The sequence below is a fragment of the Chelonia mydas genome, chromosome 2, assembly GCF_015237465.2.
Source record: "Chelonia mydas isolate rCheMyd1 chromosome 2, rCheMyd1.pri.v2, whole genome shotgun sequence".
Classification (NCBI taxonomy): domain Eukaryota; kingdom Metazoa; phylum Chordata; order Testudines; family Cheloniidae; genus Chelonia; species Chelonia mydas.
In genome coordinates this window covers 156,666,943-156,693,795 of record NC_057850.1, presented here as the reverse complement: position 1 = coordinate 156,693,795, position 26,853 = coordinate 156,666,943, and the positions used below count along the sequence as shown (strand labels likewise).

The window sequence follows — 26,853 nt, the reverse complement described above, 5'->3', positions numbered from 1 at the left end:
ACTAACAAAGGGGGCCAAATGCAATTAGGAAGAAGGAAAGTATAATTAGCATTTTATGTGGTTTGTTTGTTGTCATATAATTTATTGATGTCCAAAGTGATACTATGCATGCACATCATTCCACCACTTGCATCATGTGTCCCTCTCTCCAAAAAATCCCAAAATCACAGAGATGTATATTCCATGTGACGCTGCATTAACATTGGGAGCCTCTGTGCATGTTGAGGATTAATTATTACCATCATTTTCTTTTATTTGGTTTGATTTCCTGCTACATGCTATTGGTGATTAATGCTTCTATGATTTGCGCTACTTGGTTTTATTGGGTATCATGGCTTTGAAGCATGCTGTAAAGCAATACAACTATGAAAGAAGATACTGAGGTTGCACTTTGACTTTGGGTGTATTTACTCTCATAGCATTAAATCTCAGGTCAAGTTTATTTAGTTTGAGTTTACGTGATTTCGTAATCACACTAATTTCTTTGGGTAGTAGAGCCCCCACAAGTCTCTGTGGAATCGTGGCTCAGAATCTGGATATTTTCCAGTAACATTTGTCTGTCAAAATGTTTAAAATCCCAGTTCTTCAGATCCATTGTTGCTTTTAGAGCAAATGAGCTAGATTTTTCCACCATTAGGATTTCACAACTGGGTAAGGAAGTATCTCTTTTATGATGATTATTTTAACATATTTCCCCTGGAAGCATTTTTTAAATGACAGTATAAAATGGAGCATGTATTTAGAACAGGTGCAGAGAGCAACTCTAGGCAGCTGGACAATGGAGAGCCTATCAGCAGACAGCCAGCAGGTGCACAGGGCATCTCAAATGAAGCACCTAACAAAAACAGGTGTACATGGGGCAGCCAAAAGATAGTACCTGGGAACTGGGCAAGTGGGCAGAGCAACAGCCGGCACAAAACAGGTGGGCAGGGCAGCAGCAGACAAAATTCGGCAGAAGGCAGCTCCGGGCATTCTTCAGGTAGCTAGGACAGCATCAGTATGTGGGCCCTGAAATTTATTTATTTCAGTGGGAGTTTTACCTGAGTAAGGATTGCTGTCTCTTGTCTTCAGTAAGCAGCAGGAAGCCAGCATTGGGGATTTGGCAAGTGAGGCCAGGCAGCAAACACCCCAGGCTGCTGTGAACTGGACAGCACTAGACTGGCTGTCATTTTGTATGCAAATTTTCATGCCATGTTCACTGAGCACCTCACACACACTAATGAATGTAGCCTCACAACAACCCTCTACAATCAGGAAATATTATTTGCCCCATTTTATGAATGGGGAAACTGAAAACATTGACTTGCATATGGTCATATAGGGAGGCTGAGGCAGATCTAAGAACTCAGCTCTCCCTGAATTCCAGTCTAATGCTTTAATCCTAAAATACTACTTCTTCCCAAGCAAAGAGAAAATTGCAGAAGGAAAATGTGTGATACATTCTATGCACTGTAAGAGTATGTCTTCACTACCTGCCGGATCGGCGGGCGGCGATCGATCCAGTATGGATTGATCTAGCGTGTCTAGTCTAGACGCGATAAATCGATCCCCAAGCACTCTCCCATCAACTCCTGTACTCCAGCACTGCGAGAGGCGCAGGCGGCATCAACGGGGGAGCATCAGCGGTCAACTCACCACGGTGAAGACACCACGGTAAGTGGATCTAAGTACGTTGACTTCAGCTACATTATTCACGTAGCTGAAGTTGCGTAACTTAGATCGATCCCCCTCTCCCAGTGTAGACCAGGGCTAAGACACAATCCTTCAAAGAAATGTGTTAATTATTAGCTGGATTCTTTTATCTGGTGTGAGTGACTAGGGGGAGATGTGCAGTCTTGCTGAGTTCCCAAGTTTGGGTGTACAATGCCTATGCAGCTAAAAAGAAAGATTCGCAACAGCCCCAGTGGATTCCGGGTGTGCCCAGACATTTGAGTTAGGAGGGCTTGATTAGAAGTGAAATTCTGCAAACAGGTCATCTGTGTCCATGGAGATGCATGTACGCATCCCTCAACAGGTACGAGCTGAGAAGGCTGACTCAAGGTGGGATTATCCATTTTAGACTCTAGATAGTTGTTAAGGAGCAAGACTGGGAATGCTTTTGTTCTCTTATTGGGCTTGTAGGACTGGCTCACAGCCTCATATAAGGAAATGCCACAGCTGTAAGAGACACCAAGTGCTCTGGCAATCACAGGGGTCTTTGGTGGTTGGATCTGAAATGGGTTGTGCATGGGAGAAGTGGAGGGAATACAGGGTGTGGTGGGCAAGGCTCTAGTGGGGAAGGTATGAAACAGGGTGAGCAGCTTCTTCTCCAGACCCACCGTGTTACCAGATGTTTGAACCCTTGCAAGGAGATGCTAATTTTCTCATGCTGATTTAGACCCTGATCTTGTAGACGCTGCATGTATACTGAACTTCAAACTCATGAGTAGGCCCATTGGAGGGAATGGGAATAGTCAAATGCTTAAAATTAACTAAACATGTGCGGAAGTGTTTGCCAGATTGGATCCTTGCTGAATATGACAAAGATGGCAGTGGCCTACTTGATCAGAGAAATCTGGGGTCTGGGATGAGCTGTCCTAAGAGTGGAATTTCAGGAACTGCTAAACCTGGATTTAAGTTTGAGCTTGTTGTTTATTTTGTGTTAACATGTCAATAAAGCCATGAGACAATTAGTGGCTCTTTTGTCACCTGTCCACTCAGATGTCTGCCTGCTGGCTACTCCCCTAAGCTCACAACGCATCCCCTGAATTGATCAGATAAGAAGGCAGCATATGTGGGAATAACAGGTTCTAAAGAGGTCAACTAGTCTATTTCCCTTCTAGTGCTGAAAACAGAAGCAGTTGGAGGGCAGGATGGGAGCCATCAGTCCAGAGAGAAATCAGATGATGTCTGCAGCTTCTTGCCAGCCACCATTGTGAGCTGGTGGAGTCACAGCGGGGTAGGGTTGGGAGTCATGAAAGTAAGATGGAGGGGTGAAGAGAGGGATTTAGAGTAGGTTGAGGAGAGAGGAGAAGCCATTGGGGAATGAGGTCTGGGTGTTATCATGAGACTGGTGTTGCTAAGGTTAGACATACATTTAGGATGAGTGGCAGAAAATAGGACTGTGCACATTAACAATCTTATACAGTGAGGTTCATCTGAATTATGTTAAGCTCCTGGATACAGCTAACAATTTTTAGGTTTTAAGAAATTCAGCTTCCTTACTTCTACTTCGGAAATACACAGTGCCGATTACTCTTTCAACAGCAGCAGCAGCAACAATGGAAATCTGAACACCTGCAATCCAGCCCTCACAGCTTCCGTCTTGGAACTTGACAGTAGTGAGATTTCATAACTTCTTGGGAACCCTGAAACTCCAGCATTCACTCCTCCGGGAATGTCTCACTTTTCTTTTTTCCTGTAGTAGACTTGTATTGTTTCATTTTCAGCAGAAACATAACCAGACATATGATGTAAAACATCATGCATCTTAAAACCTTTCAGACGCCCTCCTGTTGATATAGCCACCCTAAATGTCCATTCATTTAACGAAAGTACTTTATTCACCCAATTTATTTTAACTGTAAAAATTAAATAAAATTGAATTTTGATGGAAGGGGGAAAGTGATTTAAATGCTGCCAAAGGGAAGTTGTAACCATTCCATAACCACTAGTAAACTCAACTCAGTCTTAACAAGAACTGCATACACACACAAAATGAATCTGAGATAAAAATATGATAAGCACTCCACTCACAGAGATTTATTGAGATCTATTAACACAGTGCAGCCAGGAGGATCTCAGCACCATCAATGCCAGGAGGTGTTGGAGATGGATCAGTCATGTCTTTCGAATGGAAACTGATTCCATCACCTGGGGCACAGCTGGGGAACCATTGAAAGACTTGCCAGAAACAGACAGGAGTGGAGGAGCTTCGTCACTGCCCTAAACGCCAGAGGCGTAATAGGAACATGATGATGATGATGATGATCACAGTGATTTTGCCTTTCCAGTACTTCAGGAAAACCTACTTTGCTTCCATTAGCCCAAATTTAAATCAAAGTCTTTCCTCTTTTAACCAAATCCCTCATGTCAGAAGCATAATATTAAATGCAATGCTACTGGTGTGGCAATGTGTGCTTCCTTGCGTTGGCCCACCACAATGCTTCAACACATATCTGGAGGGTTCACTTATAGGGATCAGAGGATGGTTACTCTTTTGGGGCTTCTCTTCACTATGGGCTAAATCGGCGTGGCTGTGATCGATGCAGTGGGCATCAATTTAGCAGATCTGTTGAAGACACAATAAGTGGATGGGAGAGCGTTCTCCCATTGACTTAATTAATCCACTTCAACAAGAGGCAGAAGCTATGTTGACCAAAGAGTGTCTCCCATCGACATAGCACGGTGTAGACACCACATTAAGTCAATGTAAATTATGTCAACTTAAGTTACATAACTTAACTAAAGTAATTTAGATTGACTTACATCGCTAATATAGATAAGGTGTTTATGAAAACTTAGGTTTTCCTTAGTCTTGGTCTCTATGCTGTGTCTGCCAGCAACGTTGCCAATTGTCATGGTGGTTTTTCTGGTGTGAAAACTGGTCCAGTAGATGCTGGACTGAAACCAACAATTCATTTCACATAGGTAACCAAATAGACATCTGCTGGGAATGGAGTTTATCACATCAGCATATTTCTCTCCAATATCAACATGACCATTACATTTATAATATAGTGCAAATGCAAGAGACAGATGTATGGTGAGCTCAATATTTTTATTCTCTCTGTAGTGCGTTTTGAATATTTAGTATTTTTGAGTTTCATTGGCAGAGGTTTTGGTGGATTTATGTTATTACTTACGTTGTTTCGGTATATCTTGGATCATTTGACACTATCTCAAAAGGTAGAGAGACACCATCAAAATGGTTGAGTAACAGCACTTCAATCTTTTGTTCTGGAAGTGTTGTTCTGTGTACTATAGCACCAGAAAGGGCAGAATACTAGGCACTCCCTGAACTAGGAAAGAGATAAATAGCATACTTCAAGATACTATATTGCTATTTACACTTAGTTATGTATTGGCTTGTGTTAATGTACCACTTCCATCTATTACATAGGGACTATTCCAAATACATAGAAAATGTAAAACCTCTTCTAAGCTATTTTCTGTTTATTTTTTTCTGCTCCTAAACATTTATCAGATATTCCCAGTTCTTTCCCCTGTTAAACTAAAATTTCTGATGCAATCTCCTAACCATGGTATCATAAATAATGTCAGATCTGGCCAAGTGTTCAACGGTTCCCTTCTTTTTAGAGTAGCTATTTTTTTCAGTCATCAGAGAACAACTTCTCATTTTGGAGAGAAAGGTCGAAAGTTCTATTCCATGTGCCAGTTGTATAAAGGTTAGCAGATGACAGTCGTGTCTTTGTATGTTGTGATTACAGTGTGACAAATTCATAGGTCTCAAATATCTGAGAAGCATGTTAGTTCAGTGCTCAGCTATGTGACACAGCCTAACTTCTTAAGGACACTTAAGGTTGTATCTTAGCAGTATTGTACTTCTGGCTTGTCTTGAAAAGAGATAGTGGTTTCCCTATGCTCTGGGAGCTATGGCTCAGATACGCTCTCTGTGGTTCAAATTGTCTGCCCAATGAACAGCACTAGATCTGCTCTGTATATAATGCTGATTTTCTCTTGGGTAATGCATGGGTGTGAGACACCTTAGATATGATGCAGAGGATTAGATAGGGTGACATCCTGGCCCCATTGACTTCAAGGGATCAGGACTTCACTCATAGCATTAACATTTACAAGTCAAAAATTATGCTTTGTAAGCTGTGTGAAATAGGATATTACAATACCAAAACCACATTACTGAACGCTGTTGGGTTTAGTGATGTGATTTGGAAAGGTATCCTTCATAGAAAGATAAAGATAGGCTTAATAAAATGTACAAGCATACATTCTTAGAAAAACATGGCTAGATTTTTGTCTCAGGATGCGAAATGCCTTTGCACTGAGAATGAGAGAAACTTAAAGAATCCTCATTACCGCTCTTATTTTGGGCTTATGCCTTCTAAGGCTAAATCCATTTACCTTCTCTCTAGAGCAGTGGTGGGCAACCTGCGGCCCGTCAGGGTAATCTGCTGGCGGGCCACGAGACAGTTTGTTTACATTGACCGTCCACAGGGACAGCCGCCCGCAGCTCCCAGTGGCCACAGTTCGCCTTTCCCAGCCAGTGGGAGTTGTGGGCGGCCGTGCCTGCGGACAGTCAATGTAAACAAGCTGTCTCGTGGCCTGCCAGCGGATTACCCTGACTGACCACATGCGGCCCGCAGGCTGCAGGTTGCCCACCACTGCTCTAGAAGACTGAAATGTTTAGGTCCCACTTCTTTGTTACACTCTTTCACCCAAAGGCTCAATTGAATTCTAATCTCTTTAGTTCTCAGAATATGTCATGTCATATGTAGCTGAATCCAGAAACCACTACAGGGCCTGAAGTGGATATTGCAATATTGTAAATGAAAAGTAAGCAACAAGGGGGAAAATCTGATATGATTAAGGTATTGTAGTTCAACCATCTTGCACAAGTTTTAATACAGAGGTGATGCGAAAACTGTGCGGACCTAATATGCATGTACATTTTCATCACTTTTGCATGGCCATTTCAATTTGCCAAGAGTTGTGGGCTGCTTGATGTGAATATGTGTGGATGCTTTCCAGTGTCTTCACAGCATAACAAAAAAACTTGCATGTAAAAATCTCCTGGTTTAGCTGAAAACTATAAGGTGAATGACTGGATTGCACTGTGTCAGTGATAAAGCAAGAAGGAGGAAACCAAGTGCACCATCAACAATGTATGCCATCTGCCAACCAATTACAAGCTAAATTTATGCCATATGCCATCCAATTGGAAGCTAAATTTATGCCATATGCCAAGCAGTTGGAAGCTCAGTTCAGTTTTGATGTGGCTATTCTGAAGTAAATATGCATAAAAAACATATGCTTTCTGTCAACCAAATTTGTATGACACTGTCATTTCCAGACTGTGCCATTTACTGTGCTCATAAAACTAATGATTGTATCTTTTTGTTGAAGCCATCCACATCAGGTGAAAAAGAAGTCACCATAAAAATTCCTTCAGAAACCCAAGGGGATTCAACTAGAAGGCACTCTCCGCTTACTTTTTTGTTTAACTCATTCCTTATAGCTCAGTCTGTGTGTTGAGCTTTCATTGCTAGACATGGATTGGATGCCCGTTTTCTGATGGTTCAGCTCTTTCTGTGACCACAATAACCAAACTTCCAATGAAGTATAAGTAAAAAATGATGGATTAGGTTCAGATTGTAAGCAAACATAAATCAAGCAAGGCTTGCCAAGTTGCACCCATGTTTGGTTCTGTCTTCACACAATGATCAGCAATCTCTCGCTCATAAAGCTAGACTCTTCATGGACAAAAAAAATCACTCGTAAATTCACATCTTGCTCATTTGGATGGGTGAGTCTAGACGACCAAGAGAAATTGTTGTTAAGTGAATCTTTTTCTTCATTGTTCTCTCCACCAGTGAGTGCCAGTGAACCTGAACCCGAGCCTGAGCCAGAGACAGAACCAGAACAGGAAACTGAGGCAGAGGCCGAGCAGGGAACGGAGACACCACAGGAAGTAGAGGCTTCGGAGGTGGGACCAGAAAGTGAGGTGGAGCAAGGTCCTGAGCGAGAGCCAGAAGAAAGTGCAATACTCAGTGAAAAAGAGAGGCAGAATGAGGAAGTGAATGAAAAAGACAACTGTTCTGCATCCAGCATATCCTCAGCAAGCAGCACTTTAGAGAGGGAAGAAAGAGAGGACAAGTTAACCAGTGACAATGAAACTGGTAAAGTGAAGCTTTTTCAATAAATGCAGGCTTTCCCATAAAGAACATGTCAAATCAGGTGCTTTGGTGTAAAGCTAATCAACTAACAAATCTTTTCAGCCTGTCCTTCATTAGTATTTCTTCCTTTATGGTTCAAATCCATAGCTGCTCCCTTTGTGTGGAACTCCATTAATTTCAATGGGGTTTATGTGTGCAGAGCAGCAGAAGAATCAGGTCTTATAAGATTTCGCTCTGTTCAAGACCTATTTCTTCTTTCAACAATTAATTTACTAACTGGTTAGAGACTGGTCCTGCCACTAACATGCATCCAAAGCTCAGTGAATTCTGTTGGATGTTCCAATGGTATGAGATGCCCTAAGATAGTTTGTCATGAGATCGCCAATGCCTGTCTCCATGCTATTCACTATCACGACGGGTAGTCCTAATGTTAATACTATAGGAAATTAGGTGAGGTGCTTCTCCAGGTGCTGCATTTCTTTCTTTTCTTCCATCATTCCTGTCTTGGTCAGGTATCAGAAATTCAGGGAGACACTTTGAAGTTGCTGACTGTAGAGCTAGAAATGCCTGACCATGGCTTGGGTGGAGAAGGCATAAGGAGAACTTCCACAGTAGCCATCAGTAATGGCTGGATGAACCACCAGCCACACTTAAAGGATGTCACCGCCTGCACACCTACCCTATGCCTCAGCTTGCTAGGGGAGGAGTTGTGCCATCTAGAATTCTCTCTTGGGGGGTCCAACTCCACGTGGCCAGCAGCCTATGCCAGTGACTAAATGGCAGATTGTGGCCCCTAGTAATTTGATTCTTATACAATTGTTTGCTCTTGAATTAATAGCTGTAATATAATTAACATGGCCTCTAAATCTTATTGAGGCACTGCAGTGGGGCCCACTGTTCTAAATGAAACATTTTAGATCTTAAAATAAATTATCGTAATACATGAAGTATCTAATCACTCTTTCCTGATGAAATAGGAATTGTTTGAAATCATAGAGATCATGTCTTGGTGGTTATATTGCCAGCCTTTGGACATTCACATTTTTTTCCATAGATTCCGGGGCCAGAAGGGACCACTGTGATCATCTAGTCTGACCTCATGTGTAACACAGGCCATAGAGCTTCCCCCAAATAGTTCTTTTTGAACTAGTGAATTTTTTTTTTAAAATGCAGTATTGACTTTAAAATTGCCTCTGGAGGCAAACCCCATCTCTTTTTTACAGGAATATGTTACTAAAACTTAACAGGTTCACTATTGTTCACTATTTAAGGGTCATCAGCTTTTCTTCAGTGCGCAGAACTCTCCTTGATGTCACTGGTCAAGGCTTGTATATGGCTCCATGAATACCACTATACCCTTAAAGAAGATGGACAGATAAATATCTGTGTAAAAATATAAACCTGAAAGATGAGTTGAGGATTTAGTCCCAACAAACTTATCTCTTTGAGACAGCAGTTCCACCTGAAAAGGGCACAGTCAGCTTCAAGGACAGTTTTATCATAAATTTGGATCCCTTGCCTTCAGGTCAGCAGAGGTTGTGTTATAGTGCAGATAATGAAAAGTAGCCTCTAGGAATGGAGGCATTGTTTACACCTGCAGTGCTATTGCTTAGTGGGTTGTGAGGGGACCAGCATAGGAAATAAACCATAAAAGTGAAAGTGAGCTCATGCTCACTCTTTATCTTCCACTCTCCCCCTTTCTCCACCAATGGAAGGTGGCTAGAGCCTCTATTTTAGTGTAGATGATGAAAGGCTTTGAACACATAGGGGATGGAGACTGTCCTCTGCTTCCTCCTCTTCACACAGGCAAGATGTTGCTAACCGTCAGTATTACAGATTACTCAGCTGGTGTTCAGCAAAAACTGTACTGGTTATGAAACAGACTATGGCTCTCATCACACTGTGCCATAGTCCAAATGTTAAACGAGGAGCGAATGGGTTACAAACATTTTTCACACTCAGCACATTTTAGTTCTGGCTGTTTCCAACATGATGAACTTTAACTTCTTGTCACACTGAATCCATTTGTTATACGCTTCTGCATTACTATTTTGGTATTATACTATAACTTAATGAAATGCCAGCTTTTAAAAGTTTATAAGCTTTAGCAGTATAGTAAAGATTTGTTGGTTGAGAGACCTAATGTGTTGTGAATTACTAAAGTTTGCAATTTAGTTGGTAAGGGAGCAAATGCAGAACTAGAAATCATGTAGAGTACTCGGTCTGCATGGATTATTTTTGCATTCCTAGGGTTTTGTGCTTTCTCAGACAGTTCTCAGATTCCAGGAAAGGAGCTGTCATTCATGGATTACATTGCTGTGCCTGCCCAGACACAGCAGGGGCAAGGAAATGAAGTGTTTGGTTTTGAGCTCCTCCTTCCTTATCATCAAACACACTGCTCTATGCTTCTTCCAATCCTTCTCATCCTAGGTAGCACTGCAACACAGTAGCCAGATGAAGTAGTGTGCATGAAGGGGATGCATGCTGGGGGGGGGGGGGAGGAGAATCTACAGGAGTAGCAACAGCAGGAGGCTTTACAGAGATAATCTTGTTTGGCTAGTGAAGAATGAGGTAGATCTTGGGAGACTAAAATGGGGATGCAAACTCTGTTGGAGAATCTTGAGTGAGCAGTATTGGAAAGGAATCAAATCTAGGGAGACACAGAAGGTGAGAATCTAGAGGGGGGCCAAATCTTGTGGCATGTATACAGTGGAGTCTGGGAAATCTTGGACAGTTCTGAAGTCTTTAGGCAGTTGAATCTGGTTGAGAATTGGTCTTTGTGAAATCTATAGCGAAGGGGAAGAGGAGAGTCTGGAGGAGATCAGAAAAATCTAGTAGCAAATCTTGGAGAGAGAAGAGGTGAGGGAGCAATCCTGTAGATGGGATGTTGAGGGAAAGGGATGAGTGAAGGGCGTCACAGCTCAGGGCAACTGCACCTGTATTCCTCCCTCTGTGGTCCCTTGAGGGTACCCACTCTAGACTCCCAGCTGCATCTCTCTCCCGCCTAAACAGGCTGCACAGTTCCCTGTCTACACTGTGGTAATCCCCAGTAAGCCAGACTGCTTAAATAGGCCAGCATCTGCACTTTGCTTTTTCTCCACGGGCTTATGAACAGCTTAATTGTCAGCAGTTATAAGTTACAGCACAGCCCTTTATGAGCAAGCACATTTATTCTTAAGGTAAAAGCATTACAGAGAAAACATATAAAAACAATAAAAGTTCCTATATGCATGCTAACAGCTTACCACAGTTTACCCATCAGTCTTATGTGGCCTCAGTAGGCCAAAGTCCTTCCAACCCTCCCCAGGAATGATTGGGGCTCAACTTGGACAGAAATCCTGTCTCTTAGCTGGATCAGGAAGAAAGTCTTCAGTCATTTTAAAATCGGGCTTTTTATCCACAAAATCCTTTCCTTGTCTGGTGGCCTCTGGAGAATCCAGTTTGAACTAGTATATGTGAGCCTCTCCATCTGGTGGTAGCTCTCTGGAGAAGTTACAACCTGAGTGAATTTGCCTAATTTCCTCCCACTGTTCTTAGTTCCTGGAAGAGTTGTGGTCACCCTCCCACGGGGAATTACATACAGTTCCTGGCCCACAATGATATATACACTTAATACACTAAGATCTCCCAAAGATATGGCAGGAAATTGCCATATCTGTCACAAATGGGAAAATGAGGCAAGGAAGAGATTGAGTGTTCAGGAAAGTAAAAAGTGAAGAAAGATGGGCTGCCTGCATCCTGGGCAAAAATCATTTGCTATAAGCTGAATCTTTCTTAATGTTGGGTTCAGCTTCAAATGTGGCTAAGAGCTAGTATGGATGGAGCCATAAACTATTCAACATTAGAAACCCAGGTTGGAATTCCCAGGTTGGAAGTCTGCTCCATGATGCACAGTGAATTTTTAAACCCATTTTAATTTAATTTAATTTTAACAAATGATTCAGCTAGACCGGTTTGGGTCTCTTGCCCATAGTGTTGATGTGGCCACTGAACTTGCCAAGGAAGAGATTTTCCAGAGCAGATGGCAGGGGCTTAAGGTTATAGAAATAAAATAAGTCAACTGATAAAGACATTACATTTAAAGTGCTAACATAAAAATCCTGACAAAGAAAAAGACAGTAGAGTAAAAGGAGAAACAAAAATAAATAAGAAACTCAAGAGAACATGCAACCACAGAACTAATACATATATATACACCCACACACACACACCAGGAAAGAGAGGAGAAGGAAGGCAGTAATCAAAAATAAACTAAAATTTAATTTTAAAAGTTAGATTAGAAAAATATATTGATTAAATGTGTAAGGAAGAGAAAGAAAGAATCAAAAACAGAATCATGGTAAGTATTGAACTATTTTCATAATCCATTTTTAATTGCAAAATATACTGAAGGTAAAATAAGGCCGGTCTCATTTAATACCCTTTGAAAAAAGATCTCACATATTTTGGACATACTTTCTACATTGTGTCCCACACTGGTTGGTGAAGATGTTAAGAGGTATTCAACGTCAGGAAAAAATGCATCCTACAGTCTACTTTGATCATTTACTTTGATGGTTTTATTGTTGTTTGGTTTTAATTATTTATGATGTTTCATGCACTAGTTAATTTTTCAGCTTCTATATACCAGTATACAATATTTATGATTTTATCTTGCTGAGAGGTGGGCAGAGGCCACTATATTTCAATTTGATTGTGGTTTAAATGCAGGTCAGTAATTATGGTCAGCCGATAAAATTTTCAAAAACACCCAAAGGACTTGGGAGCCTAAGTGCATTAGTCATTTTTGAAAATGTGACTTAGGCTCCTAAGTTATTTAGGTGATTTTGAAAATTTTACTCTGTGTGCACAATTCACTCTGCAGAGACCCCAGAGGTCACCCTGGTGAATATGGCCAAAGCACCAAGGAGTTGTGCTAAGCGCAGCCAGAGTTTCAAGCTGCCCTCCCCTGGCCAGGGGTGGTTGCGGTGGAGGAGGATGGGGTGGGTGGGTATCCAAACTCTGTTGGCCTCAGACTGGAAAAGCAACAGTCTTTCTTAAAGTAACACCTCTTTCCAGCCATGTCAAGAATACCACAGGAGCAGCCCTTCTGACAATGTTTTAATCCTCCCACTTCTGATCCTAGCTCGGAGCAGAAAGCGCAGAGACACTGGAAATGGGGACAAGTGCCATCCAGTCTTGTGTGGCCTTTGGACTGATGGACTGTCAAAGAATCTAACCATTTAGGTATCCAGTAAAATAACGTGGGCCAGATCTCCTCAGTGAGCAATTACCAACATGTAACCAATTATTTTTTCTATATAAAATTTAAAGAGCAGCTCAAAGAAGCAGTTTGGTGTGTGTCCTTAGAGTCACCGAGTACCTCCTGAGATGTTCCGAGCACCTTCAGCTCCCACTACCTGAATGGCTGCTATGCACTTCTCAGAGAAACACTCACCAACTTGCAGAATCCGGCTGTAGATCTGTGCTATTGCTTACATATCATTTCCAAATATTCCCTGAAACTTTGGACTTGTCTGCCTGAATATTTAGTTCACAGCAACATGTGGTTTCAATCTACCCTGCACTAATCTGCTGTGCATTGTCAGTCTGTGTAGACTCTGCTGCTGCACACTAAAAGTTCCCTAGTGCACTATGAACTGCTGCTGTTTGAAGGTGGTGTAGATCAAAGCACACTACTAAACCGTTAGTGCACATTGGCAGTGTCCCTATGGACAGTCAGCGTGAGATAGATTCACAGCCCAGCTTGCTGCATATTCAGTCTTCTTATAGACAGGCCCTTTATCCGGTTTCATACTATAATTGTACATGTATCACCAAAGATATTTCCAATGCCATTTTTAGGATTCCTGACACCCTGTGCTTTTCCATTCATTGTTTGTGCGTGTATGATTACAGGTACGTGGTCAAAGACTATTCAAGATGCTGGTGTGAATGAGCAGTGCAGCAACATTCTCAACAACAAACGGTTTATGCTGGATATGTTGTATGCCCATAACAAGAAGCCCAAGGATGAAGAGGAGAAAGAGGTGGAGGAGAAGGAGGAAGAAAAGAAGGAGACGGAGGAAAGTGATGAGTCAATCACCAGCCTAGCCAGTAGGATCTCTATCCTGCAGGCCAGCAAGCAGGCCAAAGATGAAAGTGTCAAAAAGATGGAGATTGGAAATCTGGACAACCAAGGCAGTGTGAAAGCCTTTGCAGAAAAATTCAACAATGTTGAGTTGGCCAAGGGGACAGTATTGCCTGAGGGTGAGCTCGATGAAAAGGTCCCTGAGAAAACACCAGCAGAGCCCAAGAAGGAATCTGATTACATTTGGGATCAGCTCATGGCTAATCCTAGAGAACTTAAAATCAAAGACATGGATTTTACAGACTTGGGGGATGAGGATGATGTAGATGTGTTGGACGTTGATATGGGTCCTGGGGACTCCCTAATTCCCCCTCCCCCACCTCCACCTTCCTTTTTGGGTTTGCCTCCTCCACCACCTCCCCTTCTGTTTGGATGTCCACCTCCACCCTCTGGTAATTTATTGGCTCCTCCTCCACTGTTCAGCACTCCTCAGGGTTTAGGGTCACCCCAGGTTTCTAGGGGTCAGCCAGCATTCATGAAGAAGAAGAAAACCATCCGTCTGTTTTGGAACGAGGTACGGCCATTTGAGTGGCAGTGTAAAAATAACAAACGCTGTAAAGAATTCCTGTGGTCGAAACTGGAACCCATTAAGGTGGACACTTCCAAACTGGAGCACCTCTTTGAATCTAAATCCAAGGAACTGCCGGTCACAAAGGTATTTCTAATGTTTTGTTTAGTTTTTATTAAATTTGAGTTTGTTTTTAGATTAATGTAGATGATATTTATGCTTACAGAGTTTAAAAAACAAAGGAAATTAACAAAGATGTTTTATATATGTTCTATATTTGTGCACATAAGTTAAGTATTCTACAAAGACAGACAGACACTCCATGAGCTGACAATAAGAGCTGAGACCCAAACAATATACATGCCTAGCCATACGCCATATTGCTCTTGTGAATCATATTTCTATTCCACTTTTTGTATTTCACTTCAGCTGGAGAGTATTGTAGCATTGTAGTATTGTAGCATTGTAAACTTCATAGCCAGAATTTTCAAACATAGGTTTGTCTGCATGGGGGTATCCAGGAACATTAATCCAAATTAATTAAAGTTATGAATTTGAAGTGGATTAGTTAAACCATATTGAGTCCCTGTGTGGGTGCTGTTGTTCAGAATTAAAGTGGCCTTAATTTAGTTTGGCTTAATTCACTTACAAAGTGAATTAAACTATCCTAAATTAAGGCCACTGTAAAATGATGTCCCCATGGATACCAAAGTGCATCATGTATTAAGGAAAGGTAATTCAGATCTGTGTATCTGGCTACTTTTCCCTTGCTAGTGAAATTTAAAGCTTTGTCATTAGGCATGTATGGAGATGAGGCAAAAAAGGGCTTGTTATAATTGGACACCACATGAAATCATTGTAATATATTCTCATAACATATATCCTGTAATATATCTTCATACTATTTTCATAATCATTTTAGGAATTATTCCTGAAAGGGTCATAATGTTAAAGTATGGTTCTGCTTTGAAATGTGTAAATAGTCTTGTGGGTCCATGTTAATTGTCTCGCGATGATTTCTGTTTCAAGTGTATAAAGATTACTTGTCTAAAGAACTTTTTGTCATATTGCCAAGCCCTGCAAATATAACCTGGGTTCTCTTCTTTTCACGCATACATTTTTTTGCCACTTTGCACAGAAATATTTTTCACCCTTAACTTAGAGAACTTTACTATCCAAATTTCATTATGAAAATATGAAATTTTCATGAGACAAAATCTTGATTTGCTAAGACTTCTGTGTTTCATAGGAACATTATCATAAAATTAAACCTTTAAGGCTGGTAACAGAACCATTTAATGCTGAACTCTTATGACGTATCTTGTAGTTGAATTTAATGGAGATTTAAAGTTAGCCTTTAAACGTTATTAGCTAGAACCCTTGCTGTTCATGACTATTGTTTTTGATTTGTTAATGTAAATACAGTAATTGGTATCAGACAAACAATGTTCTTTTCCAGTTATAGTACTAATAAAAGATACACTGTAAGGCCACATATAAGAAAGTCACTCATTGCCAATATATCTGTTGTACATATGCCTAAGTTCTCACATTAGTACAAATTTTATAACAATTCTGAAAAACCACATAGTACCATGATCATTTTACTTTTCCATTATTGGTACAAATTAAGTATCCACGTGTTCAAAAACAAACAATCCAGAAGACTAGATGGCTCAAGGTGTTGGAAATTAGATTTCTAGTCCTTCATTTCTAGGTCACTGGTTCAAATCCAGTTGAAATTGTTATAAATGGCAGTTTGACAGTCTATATTGGTGTTCTTGGTCAAGCAGACACATCACAATTGACTGACTCAGCTGGTAGGCCAAGGACTGAATGGATCTGAAATCTTGCACTGTTTTCTCACTCCTAGAGACTGTTCCTCCGGGCCAGTGTTGAGAGACGTTGTATCAGGGCAGGGAAGCTTGCCCTACCTTGCTGTTGCTTTTGGGTATAAGCAGAAGCCTTCTGTTTCCAAGGCTATCACCTTGTACCTTCAATAAAGACTGAGTTCCCCACCAAAACAAGAAAAAAATTGTAATCAAAAGCCCTCCTGACTAATTCGTAAGGTGACTTTGAACCCTGAGCTATATCTGAGAGTGTAATCATTTCAGCCAAAATAATCAATTACAGATGTGTCATACTGGTTATGTATTGGTAATGTGGACAATGTAGCTGCAGTTTATAAAATGTTTACCCAGCAAACAGTAGGCCTACAAATACATCAATTACATAGATTGCACAGCTGTTATAATTTTAAATTGAATTATCTCTAACACAAGAATAGCTCAGTGATTTTCATTGCATATAGAACTGAAATGTATTTCATACAGATTTTAAAAATAAATCCAATCAATGATTAATTCAGGGCATGTTGAGCTTAATTTCACTCCCTCTGCTTTCTCCACTGTTGGTAAAATTGTGGCATATTACTCCTCCTACTCTCCTTCATTGTAAATATAAATCTATCATAGAAGGCTCATTCTGAGTGTGGACTGGAGCAGAAGGAATGAGAATGTCATCTAGGAGCCACAAAACAAATCATTCCTTGAACTGAATGAAGAGTTACAGCATATTTCCACTTCCACACAGTTTGTTGTATACTTCATAATGTCAATATTTTGATGAACTGGTCTGCCCTTTTACATTTACCATAAATTATGATAAAAGTTTAGATTATTTTAATCAATCAATTAATTTTTCCAAATCATTAACCAGGTATTTTCCCAAACTCTCGTCACTCATCTCCGCCCTACACACACTTTCTTCCCTGTCCTCCATGTGCTGCTAGGTGCTTTGGTGCAGCATCTACTCTTTGGCTGGCAAGATGAATCAGCAGGTTTCTTAGAAACCGGTGTAGCCTTGAGTTTTGAATAGTGATTTAGATGACGACTTTTCTCTTCGAGGTTAGTCTCGGAGACTTAGTCTCCAAGAGAAAAGTGGTCATTTAAATCACTCTTCAGAATTCAAGGCTGCACTGATGTCAAAGAAACCTGCTGACTCATCTTCCCAGCCAAGGAGCAGATGCTGTGCCAAAGCACCGAGCAGTACATGGAGGGCAGGGACTTCTCTGCATGAGAGATTACAAGTTTAACTTCCATTATGTCCCTTCAGTAGTACAAGGTTGGAATTTCATTATCATTGCACAGAAGATTGTACGGATTTTTTAAGACTTACTGTTTTAGTGGACAAACTTTGGATAAGCCTGGTAAAGTGTTGATGTATAGCCAAACTTTTGAAACCTTCTTATCTCTTTCTCTATAACCCAGCATCTTTCCTTCTACTCAGCTAGACCCTTTTCCTTTCCCATTTTCATCCAGACTATTGTAATGTCTTTGATATGAATCCCAGTCATGTTTTGTGTTAGTGCCCTTACTTTCTACTCGTCCTCTGAGTATAATGAGTCCTCCTGGGCTCTGCCTGATCTCTTGGGCTGCATCTTGTGACCTCTGCTGTCTGTGAGCCTGATCCAGCTCCCACTGAAGTTGGTGGCAAGTGTCCTATGAATTTCAATGGGCATTGGCTCAGGCCTTATCTAACCATCCCACCTGATGGTGGTCTTGGCTCTTAAACCCCAGTCTTCTGTGTGTCCAGTCCAAGATCTGTCCTATTGCCCATCTTCTCCTTCTGACAAATCTAAGTTGGGAGGAGTGAGGGCCTCTCTTCTTTGTTCGTGCTAGCAGTTGTCTTCAAATCGCAAATACCCTGCGTCTTCTGTGAGTCACAAGTATCACCAATTATTGACTCCAGGAAGCCTGGATCATGTAATGAAGAAAAAGAAATAGCCCAGCAAAGATTTTCAGACTTCTGAGACACCCCACGGGTTAGGGGGAATATCATCAACCTGTTGAGGGCAGGTAGAGCAGATCCTAGATCAAGTAGAAGTAATTAAAGAGACATAACTGAATCTGTAAAAAAATAATAATACTAATACATGCACGCACGCATGCACACATCCTCCCCCCTCAGGTTTGCTTTGGCGATTGTGCTCACATTAGCCCAGCTCTTACTTTTTCCAGACCAGTTTGTCAATTTCCAGTGAGAACACATCCCATTGTGCTAACTCCTAGTGTCCAATCTGGTCTACTGCACAATAGTATAAGAGGTGCTACAAATTCAGTTGGTTCTCCTAAAAACAGAATACAGAGTAATGAATAAAAGGTCAACCAGTTAGATTTCAACACAGTAGATGTAGTCAGTTGCTCATCAGATGAATTGTTCAGAAAACTGAGAGAGAGACTAAAATTAAGATCAGAAGAGAGGATGAGGTATGGATTTTTTGGCTCCATCTTACCAGATATGCTCCTTGATACAGCTGCAACCAATTTTACTCCTGTTTCTAATCCTTAACTATGATTTCCACAAAACACAGCTATAAACAGCCACTTCCTGATGCTGGCTCACAATAAGTTTTTCATTAAACACAATAGACTACAACAAAATAAAATAAAATATACCTCACATAGCTGAATGTAACATGTGGAGACATTTGTGATTTCTGGCAGAAAACTGGTAACATAACAGAGAAAACTACTGCATGATTATACAAATCACAGCATCCTCCACAGCAGACAGTTTATTTGTGGGACTAGAGGGCTGTGACAGCTTGTTAGCAGGCATAAAGAGCGAGATCAGATTTCCTCACTGAGCAAGTCTGAAGATTTCTTCCCTTCTGACACTGCCAAACCAGGCAGGTATATTGGCAAGGTGGTTCAAGGTATTTATTTTTCCGGGCAGAGAGATGAAAACAAATGCACCTTTGCTGTGTTAAATTATGTTATCATGCAACCCTGCTGCTGTCTGCAGTGCATAGTTTAGAAATTATGTTTTTGCTGGCTTGTTTCCTATTGAATAGGGCTGAATTTACTGTTCCTGGGGCCTGAGAAACCGGTAGGGAGTAAAGACAAAGGAATATATTCTCATCTGCGTGCTTAAGGATATCCCTTGCATGTGCATAACTTCAGTGAATGCTGAGGGAAATTACACATGTGGGGTGGGATTTCCAAAGGAGTGTAAGGGAGTTTGAGCTCCAAATCCCATTCAGTTCCTTTTGAAATCCCAATAATCCTTGTTAATCAAGATAGAAATAGATGGGGTGCTCTAATTGCTTTCTCACAATCGGAGGACAATGCAACATCCTCCATATAACTGACGCAGAGTCAGTGTCTCAAATTGTCTTGCCAGTTTAAATGCTGCTCATGCAGGGGTTACTTTTGGGGAAGAAGCTGTTTTTGTCTTCATGTTAGATAATATATAAATAAATACTTGCTTGCAAGGCTATTGGAAAAATCATATTAAATTTCACTTCTTTGGTAATACCCATAATAAATAATTATGTACAATGAAATACAAGTTAGAAAGTAGCTGTTTACAAAAGGGTTAGTATGACTGAGACCCAATGATCTTAGGAGGAAAGTGATCTTAGGTGAAACACAGCCTTATTTTTATACTCAGTAACTCAGTTAGTAACTATCTGGTTCCTCGTTCCCCCTTTGATCCAAAAGGGAAGTAATCTGCCCCAGTTTTATATCATGCACAGATTACTTCCTGTTCCTCACAGGTACAGCTGTGTGAGCTGACATGTTGGTGGGTGGAGCTAAAGCTTAAAGTTAAGTACATGCTTAAGTGCTTTTGCTGAATAGGGGCTTCAGACTTTAACTCAAACCCATACATTTGATCCTGATATGGCTCTGAACAGCATCTTCCCACCCCATACTGTATGCTAGCAAAGAAGGAAGAAAAGAAAGAAATGTGCTTACAAAGTCCAGTGTGTAATAGAGTCCTACATCATATGCCGTATTCAGTTACGTCCTTGGCTTTCCAAAAAAGGCACTTTTCAATGCAGTGTGATGCGAAAATAAAAGATATGTTGCCTTAATGAAAACCATATTGAAAATTTTATAATTCCCCTATACATGTTTTGCAAATCAGTTTACTTAGCTGGCTAGGCATTTTTGTCACTGTTGTGTGCGGAGAATGTGTTTTACATTTTTATAAAAAAATAAATATTTGACTGAGGTCTGTAAAAATATATTGTTATTGATATTTTTCACTTTCATTATTATCTGTATTGTCATTATTATCTAACACACTTCACCGGATGATCTCAAAGCCCCTGGTACATATTAAGGACTAGCTTATATCTGGCCCTACATGGAAGTGCAAAGGAGATAAGAGAGCAAAAGTAGGTCCGCACCTGCACAGGGATCAGCCACAGTACTCTGACCACAATCGGTGGGATGGTGTTATTGCTTCACCAGCCACAGGACAGAAAGCAGTTCAGGCAGGACACATCCTGCACCTCCAAAAAGGAGGTGTTGGAGCTCCTTCTGAGAGCAATCACGGAACCATATTCTACCTTTGTTTTCCAACATAATAGAGCCATTCTGAATCAAGCTACGCACATTCTATGAGATAGGTAAGTATTACTGTCTCCCTTTTACAAATAGGTCAACTGAGGTAAAGGTTAAGTTACATATCCAAGGTCACATAGCCAGTCAGGAACAGAACCCAGGAGCCCTGCTTTCCAGTTCCCTGCTCTAATCACTAGTACACACTTCTGCTGAGCATTCCTGCAAAGTCTAGTGACATTCTGGTGACATTTAATTTCTATCAGCTGGTGACAGCTATCACTTTATACTGGCAACATAAAACTTTCCTTAAAAATTTTGAATCCCATCTCAAATTTCTGTACTCCCAAGCATTGTAGCTAAAAGTACATAATATAGTTATCTTATATAGTTATAAGACTAATTTCTGCCTTCTAGTTTAAACTCTGACAACCCCCATTGACTTCAGTGGGGATGCACCGGTGTAAACGACAGAAGAATTTACCCTGTGTTTTGCTTATAGATGCACTAGTTTTTATTGTCTGTGTTGCTACTATCATAAAAGTTCAAGTCATTGAAGATCGATGTAAATTTTTGCTTTGTATTATCAGAGAATTGTATCAACGTTAATTTTCTTCTCTTTACCTGTTTACCAAGAAAACTGCTGCAGATGGAAAGAGACAAGAGATCATTGTGTTGGACTCAAAACGAAGCAATGCTATTAATATTGGATTGACAGTGTTACCCCCGCCAAGAACCATCAAGACTGCTATTTTGAACTTTGATGAATATGCCTTAAACAAGGAGGGAATAGAGGTAAGAAGGGATAGTCCAATGTGGTCAGCGTTAAATTGTGAGCATATAATTTTGCCCAAATATTATATGTACTGTAGTTCATCTCTGTGTAAGGAAAAAATCTCTGTGCCTTATTTTCATCGTTGGGGGTTGACATTAGTTATATATATCTGCGGGTTCAGCATTCAATCCTGCATCTTTATTACTCAAAGGCTGATTTTTTAAAAAAACTTAAGTCCCTAAAGTTTGGCTTCTAAAGACATGTTTAGGATTTTCAGATGTGCAGAGTACTCCAAACTCCAGTTGGTGTCCTGTGGAAACTGCAGGTGCTCTGCCTCTTTGAACATCAGGCTGTTTATTAAGTGTCAAAGTATGGATTTCTGTGCTTAACTTTTAAGAAAATTTGAACCTAAATTCCTGTTGAGATTTTCAGTGGTAGCGCTCACATATCTTTCTTTGTGTATTTCACATTTTTTAAGTCATTAAAAATCCTAAATCCAGTTCATCATACATATATATTAAATGTTGAACACTTGCACACCCAAGTATCTACAAGGGTAAATTCACAGTTCCTAGAAGTGTTGGAAACTGTACAAGGTTTAATAAAGTTCATGTCTGGTTTGCTATTGCAGTTGTTCTAGATTGTATATCAAATGGAAAACAAATGCAATGGCTGGTTGTCTTCAGAATAGCATCTCTGTGTTACTGTTGTTTGAAGTAAGCCAGTTGGTAAAAAGATTACAGATGATGTAATTTTTACCATTACATGTTTGACTTTTCAGGTCTCCTTACCGAGATCCAAGATGAGCTCTGTTTGTTATTCTTTTATCAAAACATTGTTCCTTTATGAAGTCTAAAAAGAAACTGCTGCTACTGTTTTTTAACATTGCTTTTTTAAATTTATTTTAAATGTTTTTATTAAACCTATACCAGTTACAGAGTAATCTGCATGCTTGAAGGCCTGGTCTAAAATCTCAATCAATATCTGACTGAATATGTCATTTGCAGATCATCTTCCAATATTTCAGTTGTATGTTTTTCTTTTGCCCTCACCCTCCTCCCCATATTTAGTAAAGAAGGAAAAGTCAAAAGAAAGATAATATGGAAACAGAGCTGCAGACAGTTAAATGCAAAAAAGAATAAAACCTATTAAGTTTTAACTTAATGTGAGGGCCTGATCATCCTCTGGTGGAATACAAGTACTTCCCAGTGACACATTTACTTGCATCCCATAGTACGTTGCTCATCTTCTGCAGGTGAATAATAGGGCCTTTAGTAATTATGACTCTAGAGAGGGCCCAAAACAGAATGCGTAGCAAAGATGTTCACAATCTTGTATGCATCTTCTCCCTTAAATTTCCACCGCCCCTGGCAGACTCAACATCTCACCAGCTGTTCTGGACACCTCAGCTTTCCAACCAGTGCCACCTACTGTTGAGGCTACACTAGCCACTTGGCAGGATAGTGAGTGCTTTGCACCATCTCCACCCTTTCTGGGTAGCCTTTTCACTGGCTGCACCCTGATTGATGCGAGAATGTCATCATTTATTTTTAAAATATACTACAAAATAGGGCAGATTGCAAAGTGAAGCACTCACAAGTCAGGAAATGACATATTGTTTCCTACACAACCTTTGCTTTTCTCCTGATTCATATGCATTCCGATATAGTCTCCTATGACATGGCCACATGCTATTTTTTCACATAGGACCACTGCCTCCGTTAGGGCTCAAACAGCAATATGCTGAGTACTGTGCCCCCATTTCAGCAAAGACTTAAGCTTGGAGTTAAGAATATGAGTACTCCCATTGACTGCAGTGGAACTACTCATGTGCTTGGAGATGATAACATGCTTGAAGTGCTTTGCTGCATCTGAGCCAGAGTGCTTAGTACCCTGCAGGATTGAGCCCAGTGCAGAGGTTGGATGGTGCTCAGTGAGCAACAGCCATTCAGTATTTCTTTTTTCTCCTCATTTTTTAATGTGTGGCCACATGTTTTTTTACTGTGCCGTGTAAACCCTGCACTAAATAAGAAGGTTTTTTATTTTCTTTCCGTGGCACTCCATTGTAATAGCTGAGTATCATGCAAACATTTAATGAATTCATCCTCACAGCACCTTAGTTGAGAGAAATATTAATACACCCATTTCACAGATGTATTATGTACTGCACTGAGGTATCGAGAGAGTATATATGTGGGCTGGAGAGTCTGAGGCTGAGTGAACCCTGATTACAGGATGGGCCCCACATGAGCGAAACCAGGTGATTCCTGTGTAAAAGGAGTCTGCAGCTGTGTCTGCAGAGACTACAGGGGTTACAAAGGCTCCTACAGGGTCCTATATCAGCAGAGGAGGGAAAGGAAAGGAAACTGCAGGGAAGAGAATGAGGAAAAAAAGCTCTCCTGACATGGAGTCCTGGGAGAGACCCTGATTAAAAAGCAGGGAAGGGACTGAAAAGCTCTCCAGGCAGGGAGACACTCTGAGTCACCAGGGAGGTGACTAGGTTCACATACCGGACCCAAGGCAAAGGTTGGACAAACCCAATGTAACGGTTGTCAAGCCCCACAAGGGGGCAGCAGGTTGACCCAAAGACTGGGTGTGGAAGAGCCCCAGAGAGGGCAGAAGGCTTTTGTTTCTCACAGCTTTTTGTGAATTTTAGTTGGGAACCCAGAAGGAGTGGACTAAAGACAGTGACCTGGCTGGAGGGCCAAGTCATCAAGCAGACACACCTCTACAGTGCCAGAGGGACCGTTGGCAGGGGATGCTACCCTAGTGAGAGAGCAGCTACGCCATGCCTGGCCACAAGGGGATGACTAGGAGTAAGCAACTACAGTGCTACTGAAAGTACTAAGTGAGTTGACGAAAGTCACATAAGCAGCAATAGAACCCAGATCTCTTGAATCTCAGTCCAGTGAATTAACTTCAAGTCCATTCTCCTTCTTCCATTAGAGCCCCTCTATTTACATCAGTCTGGGAAAGGGAAACAGTGCCAGATGAGTGGACCAATGGGGTTATAGTGAAGATACCAAAGAAAGGAACTCTCAGTGATTGTAATAACTGGCGTGGTATCACACTTTTATCTGTGCCAAGCAAAGTATTGTGTAACATCATAGTCCAGTATATATCAGAGGCAGTTGATAGTGTTCTCAGAAAAGAGCAAGCTGGTTTTCGGAAAGAGCGTGGATGCACAGACCAGATCTTCACTCTACGAAACATAATAGAACAGTGCTTAGAATGGCAACGGCAACTCTGCATAAACTCCATAGACTTTGAGAAGGCTTTTGACAGCATTCACAGGACCAGGCTATGGCGCATTCTGCGGGCATATGGAATTCCTTTCCATTTAATCATCATCGGAAGCTTCTATTTCAATTTTACATGCGCTGTTGATCACAGTGAGCTCAGTTTTGAAGTCAAAACAGGAGTACATCAGGGGTGTGCCATGTCTGCAATCCTCTTCAACATGGCCATCGACTGGGTAATGTGGCGTACAACAGAAGACATGCCAAGAGGCATTAAATGGACACTCTTCTCATCGCTTGAAGACCTGAACTTCGCAGATGATGTTGTCCTCCCATCACATACCCAACACCATATACAAGAAAAAACAACTCGACTCAACGCATTCAGCCAGCAAATTGGACTGAAAATCAATTGCAATAAGACAGATATCATGACCTTTAATATTGCCTCACCATCACCAGTACAGGGAGAGGATTATGGTCTCACCAATGTAGAAACATTCACATACTTGGGCAGCAGCAGCAGCCAGGATGGTAGAACAAGCCAGGACATCTGGAACAAAATCAGTAAAGCCAGGAACACCTTCAGGAGCTTAAATACAGTCTCAAAATCATCAAAACCAAACTCAAGATTTATCAGAGCTGCATACTTTCAACACTACTTTATAGTGCAGAATGCTGGGGAATGAGAAAGTATGACATGTCCATACTGTCTTCATTCCATACAACCTGCCTCAGAAAAATCCTCCATATCTTTTGGCCCAGAACAATCTTAAACAAAGATCTGTTGACACAGTGCAGCCAAGAGAATCTGAGCACCATCATTGCCAGGAGGTGTTGGAGATGGATTGGCCATGTGCTTCGGATGGAAACGGATTCCATCACCAGAGTAGCAATAAGATGGACACCTGAAGGCAAGTGAAAACGAGGCCTCTTGAAAACAACATGGCAAAGAGCTGTGGAAGCTGAGCTGAAAATCCTGGGGCACAGTTAGGGAACCATTGAAAGACTTTCCAGAAACAGACAAGAGTGGAGGAGCTTCGTCACTGCCCTAAACGCCAGAGGCATAATAGGAACATGATGATGATGATTAGAGACCTGTCTCATTGACTACACTACACACTACGTAATTTACAATGAATGAGACAGCAATTCTGTGCACAACAGTTTCCTTCTCAGCGCTGCATATCACAAGTGCAGTGAACGAAGCAAATCAGTTCTCTCCATAATGCTGTTTTGTTCCTAGCCAAGCTATATCTTGAGTGAGATAGGACTCATGGGGGGGGGAAATAATTTAAGATCATTTAATAACAGATCCTGTTGTAATGATTACTCAGGCTAAGGCAGAGCTAAATTTGTGCGAATCACCTTCACATTATAATTTCCTGAGTTCTGAGTGTTTTGCTTTGCAGTCTTACCATTCTTGTGACATAAATTTGGGGATTTTTAATAGAATTTCCTACATTTTTAAATAAGAAAATATAGAAATTCCACCATTCAACTTTTTGTTAAATAGCTGTAGATTGCTCTATACTGTGGTATTCATGCAATCCATGTGGCCTCCTTCCATACACAACTTTCCAGATTATTCAGAAGAAGACAGGATTCCTTTGGACACTTTTGCCTACTTCCTTACTTTGTATTATACACACTCATATGTTGTATGGAAGGAAGAATCTTGTCTCCTCTGCTTTTCACCTTCATTAATTGTAGATAAAAACACTGCACAGCCTACAAATTTTCTCAATCAACACACTTCTGTTCAAGCCCCATAGAGTACTGACTGACCATTAAGAGACTGCAAACTCCAGTCATGCACAAAATACAATTGTTAAAATCATATAACATTGACAAATGATAGTCAACTTTCACCGGCATTCTGAAAAGTCCATTTGCAATTTAGGGACTCTCTCCCTGCCAGATTTCAAGTGTTTACCATCTGTCCCTGCTGTGCTAGAGCTGTTCATAAAAAAAGTTGCCAACAGAACTTTTTAAGGG

General features: G+C 40.9%; 1 protein-coding gene across 5 annotated transcripts in view; it reads left to right on the top strand.

The window, feature by feature from the left end:
• The window catches only part of FHOD3 (formin homology 2 domain containing 3), a 611,741-nt gene that overhangs the window by 512,236 nt on the left and 72,652 nt on the right, over positions 1 to 26,853 (top strand). For 4 of the 5 annotated variants that reach the window (XM_043540432.1, XM_037889932.2, XM_037889933.2 and 1 more), the window contains 3 exons: positions 7,551 to 7,856; positions 13,752 to 14,638; positions 21,478 to 21,636. In XM_043540432.1, the coding sequence (XP_043396367.1) occupies positions 7,551 to 7,856; positions 13,752 to 14,638; positions 21,478 to 21,636 (1,352 nt within the window). The remainder of the gene's footprint in view (positions 1 to 7,550; positions 7,857 to 13,751; positions 14,639 to 21,477; positions 21,637 to 26,853) is intronic. The other variant, XM_043540433.1, reaches the window with a different exon arrangement.